Here is a 12,754-nt window from a genome sequence, read left to right as displayed (position 1 = left end):
TACAACAGAGAAAGATCTTTGCTATAATTTACAGAGAAAGGTGTAAAGAGCTCTGTCCAAGAATTAATTTCTCATTTGGATTCCCACAGGATTTCTCCATTGGGTTGTCTTTGACTGAGCTTTATATCTAGTTCCCCAATGTTTTATCGCAGACCTCTTGTATCACTTTGTCTACCAATCTGAAATTATTACCTTGCACTCATTTAGTCTTGGTATCTATCAGCTATGTCTATTGTTTAATCAGTCTGAACTTTTGATCATCGTGGGATGATGGGTAAAGTTCCAGACCAAAACAAAGAAACCTGATATCTAATTTAGCCAGTGTCCCGGCTGTAAAAATATTTTACAATATTTTTTGTAAAAGTAAGAACAGCTTCACTAATAAAATATTAAAAGAAAAGGAAATATAAAATACATAATAAACAAACAAAGGACTTTCCTAGTGGCACAGTGGATAGAAATCCACCTGCCAATGCAGGGGACACGAGTTTGATCCCTGGTGTGGGAAGATCCCACATGCCACAGAATAACTAAGCCTGTGTGCCACAACTTCTGAGCCTGTGCTCTAGAGCCCATGCTCCACAACAAGGGAAGCTACCACAATGAGCAGCCCACGCACCACAAGTAGAGAGTAGCCCCCACTAGCTGCAACTAGAGAAAGCCCACATGCAGCAACAAAGACCCTTTGCAATGAAGAATAAATAAATAGATTTTGCAAAGGCAATCAAGAATTAAAACAAAAACAATAATTAAAACAGCTTAAGAATCCCCACTGCACCCCACGTTTGATCTTGTCTAGGATCAAAGACACATGAAAAAGCCCATTTAGAATAGCACCAGGTTAAAGGTATTTCTAATACAATGGCTCTCAAATTTTGTTGTGTGTTCAAATCATCTGTGAGATTTTTTAAAATACCAGTGTCCAAGCTGTACCCCACAGCAGTTAGATCAGAGTGGAATCAGGATCAATATTGATGAAACTCCTTGTGATTCCAATATACACCCACACTTGAGAGTCAACAGTTTAATAATATTTCACCAGTTCCATACTTAATACGTGATGAGGACAAGGACTTTATAAGGTTTGAGCACCACGATTTATACTCCAAATAGTCTCTGAATACTTTGGGGTTCTGTCAGAAGATATAGCTATCCTGTGGTCTAGGAAGGTTCTTAATGATAGTGATAATATGGAAAACTGACGACATATCTCCTTATGTCCACCTGCCCTGTGGTTTTCAATTCAATGCAGAGGATGGGACAGCTGTTTACACTCCCAGGATTCATCTAGAAAATAGGATGTACTGTTTCAGTCCTGATAGGCAGGCCCCAATGTTAGCATCCTTTCAGAATCCTTTTACAATGAGAACAAAGGAAATGTTTTCAGTTGAATTCTGCCTTGCCACATAATGAGGGACCCAGACTATTTCAGTTCAAAGCAAGATGGTAGCATTTAAAGGAAATGTGTCTGTACCGTGTAAAGGCTGGAGATAATGACTCATCCCCTGTTGAGAAGGAGCACTGGTTACACTGTAAATCTCTGACAGTTGATCACTGCGAGCACTGGGGTCTGCTTTCTGTGATTTCAGGCTCAGGGGATGGAGGCAGACAGCATCTCCTCTTCTCGCTCTTGCTTTTACAGGTTTTCAACGTCACTGGCAACCAGGATATCTGCTACTATAACTTCCTCTGTGCTCACCCCTTGGGTGTCTTGAGGTAAGCCCAGTCTTCTGGTTGCCCATGAGGCAATGAGAGATGCCTTTTTGTGTAATGTGCTGTGGAATGTGTATTTTTAAAAAACACTAGAAACAATTGTGGGAAACTACCTCAATCAAAAAGTAAGTGTAGTTGCTTAGTCATGTCTGACTCTTTGGGACCCCATGGACTATAGCCCGCCAGGCTCCTCTGTCCATGGAATTTCCCAGGCAAGAATACTAGAGTGGGCTTGCCATTTTTTTATCCAGGGGATCTTCCCTACCCAGGATTGAACCTGGGTCTTCTGCATTTCAGACAGATTTGTTACCATGTGAGCCACCAGGGAAGCCCTAATCAAGGGTAAACAGGAATGAAATCAAGGATTTGAGACTAGGTATTCCTCTCCTACTCCTGTATGGAGGGGGAGGAGCTCAGGAAACAGCCCTAAGAATAATCTGCTAAGGAGAAGGTGGGATGTGTTTGAAAATATCAGGTCCCTAGCTGTGATGACCCTTGTCTATGGGCATGAGCTGCAAATACATTCAATCCACTGAACAACCTCATCAGATAGATATGATTATTATTACCACTGTTTTTTTTTAAATTTAGTAGTTTTATTGCTATTTTTAAGGAGATTATTTGTAATTATTATTATCATTAAAAAATTATTTTCTTGGCTGCACTGCACAGCATTGGGATCTTAGTTCCCTGGTCAGGGATCAAACCCATGCCCCCTGCATTGGCAGTGTGGAGCCTTAACCACTGGATCACCAGAGAAGTCTCATTACCCCCATTTTTAGATAAAGATATTAAGGCTTAGTTAGAAAGGCAAGGACTCACAGAAGCTCCCTCAACTGTGAGTGATGTTGGGCCTCATAGCTGGACCTGTTGCTCCCAAGGCTGTGCTCCATCCTCCAGAACATGGTGAAGTGGAAAGGGGGATTTTCCTGGCAATTGGGAGCCTGGCTTCTTCATCCAGAATGAACTAGTCTCAGTTTTCTGAAAGAAATCTGCTGACTGTGACCAGTTGATACTTATCCTGAAATTCACAGTTACAGAGCTGAATATTGACATATAACATGGGTCCATGTATTTGAATTCACTCTTGCAACTAGCTGAATGGCCCAGCTGCCCATCTGCAGAATAGCTCTCTTTCCTAGGATTCATTCCCTGCCAGTGCCATCAGGACAAGAGAGGATCAATGGGTGTTAGGGAGGTTGAACAGGCATTCCTGGGAGGAAATGGACACATTATCACAGGCTAAGCAAAGCATCCTAACATGGAGTTAGGACAAAGATGCTCTCTGATGATTTTCAGTCCCAAAGTCTCATGGAAAGTTTATTGGTAGAAAACACTCGCTCCTCCATGCCTTCGTTCAGTCTCTGAAGCTCTCAGATGCCTTGACTCCCTCACTGTCTCTATCTCCTTAGTGCCTTCAACAACATTCTCAGTAACCTGGGCCATGTGCTCCTGGGCTGCCTCTTCCTGCTGATAGTCTTGCACCGGGACATTCTCCATCGAAGAGCTCTAGAAGCCAAGGATATCTTTGCCATGGTGAGTAGAGGGCAGGTAGAGGGAGGTGGAAGCTAGGAAGGGTTATGGTTCCAAGCAGGATCTACAAGTAGGAGGGACATCTGATGTGATGATGGATCACGTGTAAGGGACCACACAGGGCGAGAGCATGGGTGCTGGGTTCAGTGGCAAAATCACTAATGAGGATCTTCCCACTGACCATGCTTCCTGCTTTTTCAGGAGTACGGGATTCCCAAACACTTCGGTCTCTTCTATGCCATGGGCATTGCACTGATGATGGAAGGGGTGCTCAGTGCTTGTTACCACGTCTGCCCCAATTACTCCAACTTCCAGTTCGGTAATCACAATTTATATCAGCTACACAGATCTGAGGTATAGGAGTCTTATCCTGGGACACTCTCAAAAATGCCAATCTTGTAACTGCAAGGATTAAATGACATTTACGTGTACTAAAGTGATCAGAGGGTACCTCGCCTCAGGGCATGATTTTCCCACATTGTATTATTTTTTCTCCCTGACCACATTTTATCGACTAGAAAGCACTGAACACTGAGTATTGATCTCATGGCTAGGTCTGCAGGTAGGCAGTGGGTTAGGTGTCAGGCAGCAGGTCATGTAGATCTACCAACAAGGCATCTAGAAATCTCCCTCAATGTAGCTTGGCTTAACTTAGCAGTTTGCCTGCTTTGGGTTGAAAGTAATTTAAAAAAATCCAACTCTAATCGGATTAAATAACCAGTATATTTATCAGCACAAATCCAGCGGTAGCCCTGGCTCCACTGCTCTGTGACCACCCCCCTTGGCTGCACCCAGACTGCATGTTAGTCTTCTCCTCAGGCTGTGTTTTCTCCTGTTGGCAAAAATAGCTACATTGGGTCTTTGCTTCGTATCTCCATACCATGATGTCTGGGGGAGGCAGCAAGCTGGCTTTCAGGAGCCATCATTTGAAATCGAGGAAAGTTCTTTTCAGATTCCCCAGATGACAGCCCCTCACTCCTCAATAGCTCACGCAGCCCTGAATGCACTTCAGATTCTTTCTGTGTGTGGGTTAGTTTGGGCCGGGATTGCTACACCAATCACCATGTCAAAGGAGGGGAGGTTACCTTTAGACAAGGGAGAAACTTCCCTGGAACCAGAAGTGCTCTGAGCCTTCCTAAGCAAACAGGCTGTGAGGTGTGCATTTCTGAACAGAAATGGAGCTGAGATATTTGAGTTGGCATCTTCATGCTATTAGGATGGAGCAGGAATAGCTGATACTGGAAGAAGGCAATTAACAATGTCCTCTGCACTTGAGGATGTGAATTTTGAAAACAGTCATTTTGTGTTTGTGTTCTAGCCTCCAGCTGTTAACACCACAGAAATTCTGTCATATTTTAACTTTTTAAAATTAGAAGGCATTTTTAATAGAGGAAATCTATAGAGAACAATACCATTCACCACTCAGAAGGAACAAATGCCAAAACTTTAAAATATTTGCCTTAATCTACTTTGTTAAAGAAATACAACATTGTGTAAAGTTGAGGTCCCATTTTGAACTGCTTTCCAAACTTGTCCACTCTCTCCTTCCTTAGAAGCAACAACTATGATTAATTTTATATTTTATTAATTTTATTTTTATTTAAATTTTTATTTAAATTTATTAATTGTATTATATTTAATTAATTAATTTTATATTATACTTCTAGTTTGTTTTTATAATTTTTCTTCATTTGAATAGTTTTTCATTTTAATTTGAGTAACAAATTAATAATAATTTATCACACTGTGTTCTACACCCTTTTTTCATTCAACAATGTTTTCAAGATTTATTGGTAATGAATCAAGGATATCCAGTTCATTCATTTTTGAAGATTGTCACCATGTAATAAAAATATACCGCATTTATTAATTTCTCTGTTGAACAGCACTTTGAGGTTGTCAGTATTTTACTCAGTTCAGTTCAGTTCTGTTGCTCAGTCGTGTCCAACTCTTTGCGACCCCATGGACTGCAGCATGCCAGGCCTCCCATCACCAACTCCCGGAGTTTACTCAAACTCACGCCCATTGAGTCAGTGATGCCATCCAACCATCTCATCCTCTGCCGTCCCCTTCTCCTCCTGTCTTCAGTCTTTCCCAGCATCAGGCTCTTTTCAAATAAGTCAGCTCTTAGCATCAGATGGCCAAAGTATTGGAAATTCAGCTTCAACATCAGTCCTTCCAATGAATATTCAGGACTGATTTCCTTTAGGACGCACTAGTTGGATCTCCTTACAGTCAGTCCAAGGGACTCTCAAGAGTCTTCTCCAACACCACAGTTCAAAAGCATCAATTCTTTGGTGCTCAGCTTTCTTTATAGTCCAACTCTCACATCCATACATAACTACTGGAAAAAACATAGCTTTGACTAGATGGACATTTGTTTGCAAGGTAATGTGTCTGCTTTTTAATATGCTGTCTAGGTTGGTCATAACTTTTCTTCCAAGGAGTAATCATCTTAATTTCATGGCTGCAGTCACCATCTGCAGTGATTTTGGAGCCCGCAAAAATAAAGTCTGCCACTGTTTCCACTGTTTCTCCATCTATTTGCCATGAATTGATGGGATTGGGTGCCATGATCTTAGTTTTCTGAATGCTGAGCTTTAAGCCAACTTTTTCACTCTCTTCTTTCACTTTCATCAAGAGGCTGTTTAGTTCTTCTTCACTTTCTGCCGTAAGGGTGGTGTCATTTGCGTATCTGAGGTTATTGATATTTCTCCTGGCAATTTTGATTCCAACTTGTGCTTCATCCAGCCCAGCATTTCTCATGATGTACTCTGCATATAAGTTAAATAAGCAGGGTGACAATATACAGCCTTGACATACTCCTTTTCCTATTTGGAACCAGTCTGTTCTTCCATGTCCAGTTCTAACTGTTGCTTCCTGACCTGCATACAGATTTCTCAAGAGGCAGGTCAGGTACAGACAATTTTGCAATAAATATCTTCATATATGTCTCTTTGTGCACATTTCAGAAAGGTTCCCTGGAACACCTAGAAGTAGAATTTGGGAATCACCTGCTTTATGCATCTTCCATTTTACCAAAAAAGAAAAAAGCTAAGATTCTCCCCAGAGTATTAATTTGCACTCCCACTAGTTGAGTGAGAGTTCCCATTTCCCCCATATCATCACTAATTTGTGTTATTGTTAGATATTTACAGTTTGCCACATTTTTTAGTAACATGGGACATTACATTGTTGTTTTAATTTACAGTCCCCTAACCCTCCTGGAGCTTCCCTGGTGGCACAGACGGTAAAGAATCCACCTGCAATGGGTGGATCATACGTGGGTTTGATCCCTGGGTGGGGAAGATCCCCTGGAGAAGGAAATGGCAACCACTCCAATATTCTTGCCTGGGAAATCCATAGACAGAGGAGCCTGGTAGGCTACAGTCTATGGGGTCACAAAAAAGCTGGACATGACTTAGCAATTAAACAACCGCAACCCTCATACAGCTAAGCCATGTGTAATTTCTAGGTGTCTCCTGTCCCTAGGCTAGAAAGCTGTGTACGTGAGCAGTAATCAGTGTGGTTACATTTCAGGGCGCTGAGAAGGACCTCCTGCGTCCAACTGGGACTCTCTTTATTGTCACACTATCCTGTCACTGTTAGGGGTTCTTTCATTGTTGGACAGGGGCATTTATACACATTCACCCCTGCGAGTGGGGGTAGTCAGTTATTCATCATATCATCTGATACTTTTCTTTTATGAGCTAGGAGCCCCCCTCTTGGAGGGGGTGAGAAGTGGAGTGTGTAGAGTTTGCCTCGAATGTCTCTGGAGAGGCTAGTACACTGGAGGTCACCACACGGGCTGAGGGCAGCAAATACTCTATGGCCGGGAGGGTAGGATTCTCTAAAGATCTGTCTGCCGCCTACTGGATCCTGATTGTCTCGGCTCCTCCTCAGACACCTCCTTCATGTACATGATTGCCGGCCTCTGCATGCTGAAGCTCTACCAGACCCGCCACCCGGACATCAACGCCAGCGCCTACGCCGCCTACGCCTCCTTTGCCCTGGTCATCACACTCACCGTCCTCGGAGTGGTGTGTCCCTCCCCACGGCCAGCAGCCCTCTTGGGAGGCTTTTTATTGTTTGTGGTTTTTTTGGACCTCAGGTGTACAGGTTTAATTAATCATAATCCTTGGCCCATGACACACTCTCATCATTGGTCCATTCATGGCATTTTTGTTATTTAGCTAGAATTTTTGATACTGTAACAGATCCCTGTATAACTGACCCTGGATAGTGTTAATATAGAGCTGGGACCTGACTCACGTAAAACTGGAATAGACACACATAGGCCCTAGTGGGACAGAGACTGACCTGAAAGAAGAGAAGCCACTTCCCAAACGTGTGTGGACAAGTGTCAGTCATCTTCTGTTATTTGGAGAGCATCAGCCTCCAACTGTAGACCGACTGCCTCTTCGACTGCTGCCCTTTTCCATTTCTTTCTTTTTCATGTGGCAAGGTAGCCATTATTTCTCCTTCTCTAAGTGTAGTAAGATCCCTGAGAGCTCAGAGGACAGGGAAATCCAAAATATAAACACAGCTCGGTTTTTGACAACGTATGCATGCACATGAGACGGAACAACTTTAGTGAGTTCTTTGGGGGAAAAAATAGATGATGGTAACTTCTGTCTTTACTTCTAGGTGTTTGGGAAAAATGACGTGTGGTTCTGGGTCATCTTCTCTGCAATCCATATTCTGGCTTCTCTGGCCCTCAGCACCCAGATCTACTACATGGGTCGTTTCAAGATAGGTGAGTCACCTGTTCCTCTATACTAAACATGCCATTTAACGCCCCCCTCCCTGAGAAGAAATTGTCCTGCTTATCCTAAATGGGAGTGTTACTGGTCACCGTGAACACATGCTCTGAATTGTGTGTGTTTATTAGCATATATTTTCTCTAAGAGCTTCCTCTCCTGTATAAAATTTCAGCAACTTATTATCACTAGTTCCGTTTTCAACTGAGAAACTAAGCTAGCTCAGAGCTGAGGAATCCTTCTAACTCCAAGTCTCAAAAGCTTTGCAATTCACCAGGCTTTGAAAGTGTGTTTGCAGAACAGTATGATCATCACACTGCTAGTTCAGAAATACAAAAGAGTATTTCTCAGTTTGTAGTATTTAAAAAGAGTATTTCTCTAACCAAGCTAAGTGGCTATCGAGAATTTATATATTCTTTCCAAATTCTGGGACTGGAACTTTTAGAGACCAACTTGCCAATCTCAGAGGCAGGATACCTGCCTAACATTCTCTGACATTGTGAACAGATCATGTTAGAATGCCTAGGATCCTGTGGAAATCAGCTTCTGATCTACTGTTGGTCATTCAGCATACATGGGAGCAAGTCATATTAGAGCATCTAAATTTCACCCATCATTTTAAGGTATGGGAAGTCAGACTCAAATATTCATTTGTATATTTCAAGAAAAACCAACATATATAAACATAGAGGCTCATCCCTAATATTTTCAGAGCCAAGGCAAGATTGTAAATAAAAGTCTATACACCAAACATATGAAAATGTTTATGTTATAAAGAAAGCTAAAAACACTATTATATACGGGGAAGAAAGAAAGCAGACCAATAACTGATAAATACACCTTTATTACAACCTAAAAGATACAAGCTCAAATTTAAAATTCTCAGGTGCATGGGGGAATACCCTAGAACATAGAACAGAACACAGCTGTTATAGGAGAGCTGGTCTCCAGCCCCTGCCCCTCTTTTCTTCCCACTCCTGGCTCTGTCCTGCATCTAAAGAGGTCTCACAGGTATGCATATGGACACACTTGTCCAACATCCAATTGGCCATTCCTTGCCTCTAGAAGTGCATACAGCCCTCAGGAAAATAAACCAGGGGAAAAGTTTATGCAGGTTCTGAGAGCAAACTCAAGGCCATCAGGGCAGGGAATTCTTGGGTCCAGGAATTCAGAATGTGGCCTGGGAGAAGCAGTCCCCTTGCTCTGCAGACTCCTCACTCACTGGGGAATGAGGGCCTTTCAAATATGGCACCCCTGTTGCCCAGATCTAAGAGCAATTCTATATAACAATTGGCTTTAAAACTGTGCTGTGTACTTAGTCACTCAGTCATGTCTGACTCTTTGCGACTCCATGGACTGTAGCCTGCCAGGCTTCTCTGTTCATGGGGATTCTCCAGACAAGAATACTGGAATGGATTGCCATGCCCTCCTCCAGGGGATCTTCCCAATCCAGGGATCGAACCCAGTCTCCCGCATTGTGGGCAGATTCTGTACCATCTGGGTAAAGAATTCTTTACCATCTGAGCCACCATAGAAGCCCAGCTTTAAGACTAGACAACCAAATAAAACAATCTCTCATTTTAGCAATTTAATTTTCCCTTTTGGCATGGTCAGTAGATTAGTACTTGGTGTTAACGTAGCCAGGGTACCTCCAACTCCTCCAGTGGAAGCATCATGAGCTAGTTGTGTAGGACATCTGGTACAGCTCTCTGTTCATGTCCCATCCTCCATACTCAAAAGTGAATGAAACTGTGCAAACTAAACTCTCAAAAGGAAAATAATTTAAGCACTATTTTTCTGGGTTTTCCAAGTTGGAAAAATAAAACTGAATACAGATACATGTAATGGTCATGACCATTAATAGATAGAGGGGCTTTTAATATATTTGTATCACCTTTGCCCCATACCTTTTTTAAGAGGAATATAATGTAGTCTATTATAACCATGAAATAGTTTGTCAGGGTCCCAACAGGAAAAAGATGCCATGCCCAAAGACAAATGATTTATTCACAAAGGGACTCTCCATAGGATAGGAATGGGGTAGAGAAGAATGAAAGTAACCTGAGGTTAGGAGCAGAGAAGCTTACTATCCACAAGCCCAAAAGGACACAGAGGAAGTGGTTACCAAGATGTGGAAGGAGTGCATCATGGAGAGCAAGTCAGCAGGAAAGGATCAATGTCCTTTGGTTGACAGGCAGCCTCACAGGGCGGGTACCAGGCAGAGTACTATCGAACTCTGAACTGACTGTCCTTTCTCTGTCCCTCCAGTCTCCTGCTGGGGCTTCTCACTGTCCAAACCCAACGGAATTAAGGGGACCCACTGCATGGTCCCTATAGTCAGCCTCCCCAGGCATGGTAGGGACAGAGACATGGCAGGTGGGTCTGGAGAAGCAAAGGGAAGATAGTCCTCACATAGCTTATCTGAATATTTTAAATTCCTGTACCTAGGGAGTCTTCCCCAAGTGGTTACAGATTTACCAGAGTCAAAAGGAAAATTCGCTATTTCATTGTGACAACTGCATCTGCATTTAATCCAGAGGCAAGAAGTTGGGTTAGTGGAGAGTGGTCAGACAACTGCCTTTGCTTCCTCAAATCACAGACTCCTTTTCCTGTGGCCCTCAGCCTTTCCTGAAAATAAATGTGGACACAGGAACAGTGGCAGCAAGGAGGCAGAGCCCTGTATAGTGTTGTTAGTCACTCAGTCATGTCCGACTTTTTGCAACCCCATGGACTATAGCCCACCAGGCTCCTCTGTCCATTAGATTTCCCAGGCAAGAATACTGGAGTGGATTGCCATTTCTTTCTCCCAGAGAACTTCCTGACCCAGGGATCAAAACCAGGTGTCCTGCATTGCAGGCAGATTCTTTATCATCTGAGCCACCAGGGAAACCCAGACAGAAAACTACAGAACTACTTGCCCAAATCACGATTGTGTCCCTTGCCTCCCCAAAAGGACCACAGAGAGAGGAAGGGGTATAAGCTGCAAGGAGTGCACAAAAAAGCACAGGGAGAGAAAAGTCTGACTCATGCTCTGTACATGTGAAACAGGCAGAAGCAGTCTGTGTTCTTTATGAGAAAACATTTCTTTTGTAATCAGAAAACAAAATTAAAGTCATCCATTTCTAGAGGAAAATAAAACAATCAGTAGTTTACCTGTTTGGCTTCCTTCTTACAAATCTTTTTTTTTTTTTCTTCTCATTTCTCTGCTTCCCACTGATTCAGATGTGTCTGACACAGGTAATGTTCAGCTGTCCTTCCCAGGGTTTTCTAGGTTGTTTCCTTAACAAAACAACCTGCCTGGCTGACCTGCCAAGTCTGCTTTCTGAACACCCCTTCCAGATTGGGCAGGATTTGGTGGGAAGGGGGTGCAGAGAGAGACTCAGAGACAGGTATGCACCCCAACCAACCCACCTCCTCTGGGCTAGTGCATGCACATCCCCCTCCCCCCCGGCCCCAGAGTGTTTCTAGTCCAGCTGCTTCAGCTGAACCCAGGGTTGGCCGTGAAAAATAGCAGCAGTCACAACACACCTGGAGTCCACCTTCACTGAAATGTTCACTTCAGGCAGACCCCAGCCTTGCCTGTGACATCTACATGTGGATGGCTCACAGGACAGCCCCACCTGGGGCTCTGGTCCTGTTTATGTAACAATTATAACATGCACACTCAATGTGTTTCATACCATCCTTTTGAAGGATTGCATTAAAAAAAAAAGCTCCCCCCTGTCTCTCTCCCATCTATGTTCCTTTGACTATTGTTTCAATCCACATTCAGGCTTTCTGGACATGCTCAATAGTCCCTAGTATCCCCTGGTTTAATTTTTACTGATTTTTAACCACACTGAGAAATACAAATTTGAATCTTTACAAGTTACGACTTCCCATGGTCTAGAGAGAGCAGATGTTTTAAGGTGACTTTTGAGAAGCCCCATCACATCTCTGCTGTAAAGAAAACAGCACTAAAGTAAACCATCAACAGAGCGAAACTTAGCCACAGGAGACCATAGGCGGGTTGGCCAACTGCCCGAGTGATCTGTGAGTGCTCGTCCCCTGTGTCCATCTTGCTTGCCTTTCTGCGGGATGCCGCATGGATAAGGCACACCTGCCATGAAATCCCTGGTGGCGGTGGGGGTGGGGGTGCATTTTTTAAAGCAAGTATTTATTACTGACCTATTAGGTGCAAAGCATGGCTTTTATGAGGTGAGGACATCTTCATCCTGGCCACAAAAGCTCGGGCCACAGTGGAGTGTTCTATATTATCAGTGACTAAGCCTTCTCACCATGCGATTGTGTCATCAGCAGATTGGGGAATTTTCCGGCGGGCCGCTATGGTGCTCTACACGGACTGCATCCAGCAGTGCAGCCGGCCTCTGTATATGGTACGTGCATGTCCTTGTGTCCCTTGGCCCTCTCCCAGACAACAGGACAGCGGGACAGTCACTCAAGGCTCCCCAAACCAAGGGGGCCAGATGGCCTAGGGTGGCTGAGGTCCAGTTAGTGAGGGAAGAGGCATCTTGCTTCCTTTTCTTCTCACTCTTAAAAGACAAGATGGAATGCTGCCCTTTTTACATAAAAATTGCTAATATATAAAGAAAAAATATATATAAAACTGTCAAACAGTGATGACTGCTAGGGAGGGAGGATCAAGACAGAGTGTCCCTGTAAAATAGTCATACCTATTTCATTTGTGAATAGAAGGCAGTATTAATGATGACACCTGGACCATCCCAAGCCAACGGGATCATATGGTC

The 12,754-nt window shown here is 43.3% G+C and overlaps 1 protein-coding gene across 7 annotated transcripts in view; it reads left to right on the top strand.

Moving 5' to 3' along the window:
• Window positions 1-12,754, top strand: part of SIDT1 (SID1 transmembrane family member 1) — a 104,151-nt gene that overhangs the window by 76,243 nt on the left and 15,154 nt on the right. For 5 of the 7 annotated variants that reach the window (XM_043874995.1, XM_043874991.1, XM_043874990.1 and 2 more), the window contains 6 exons: window positions 1,643-1,716; window positions 3,126-3,249; window positions 3,448-3,565; window positions 7,150-7,286; window positions 7,894-8,002; window positions 12,303-12,382. In XM_043874995.1, coding sequence (XP_043730930.1) covers window positions 1,643-1,716; window positions 3,126-3,249; window positions 3,448-3,565; window positions 7,150-7,286; window positions 7,894-8,002; window positions 12,303-12,382 — 642 coding nt within the window. Of the gene's footprint in view, window positions 1-1,642; window positions 1,717-3,125; window positions 3,250-3,447; window positions 3,566-7,149; window positions 7,287-7,893; window positions 8,003-11,228; window positions 11,351-12,302; window positions 12,383-12,754 lie in introns of those variants that run through there. The other 2 variants (XM_043874993.1, XM_043874996.1) reach the window with 2 other exon arrangements.

This window comes from Cervus elaphus, chromosome 19, assembly GCF_910594005.1.
Source record: "Cervus elaphus chromosome 19, mCerEla1.1, whole genome shotgun sequence".
NCBI lineage: Eukaryota > Metazoa > Chordata > Mammalia > Artiodactyla > Cervidae > Cervus > Cervus elaphus.
The sequence above is the reverse complement of the archived record's forward strand: the minus strand, read 5'-3'. Positions and strand labels throughout refer to the sequence as shown.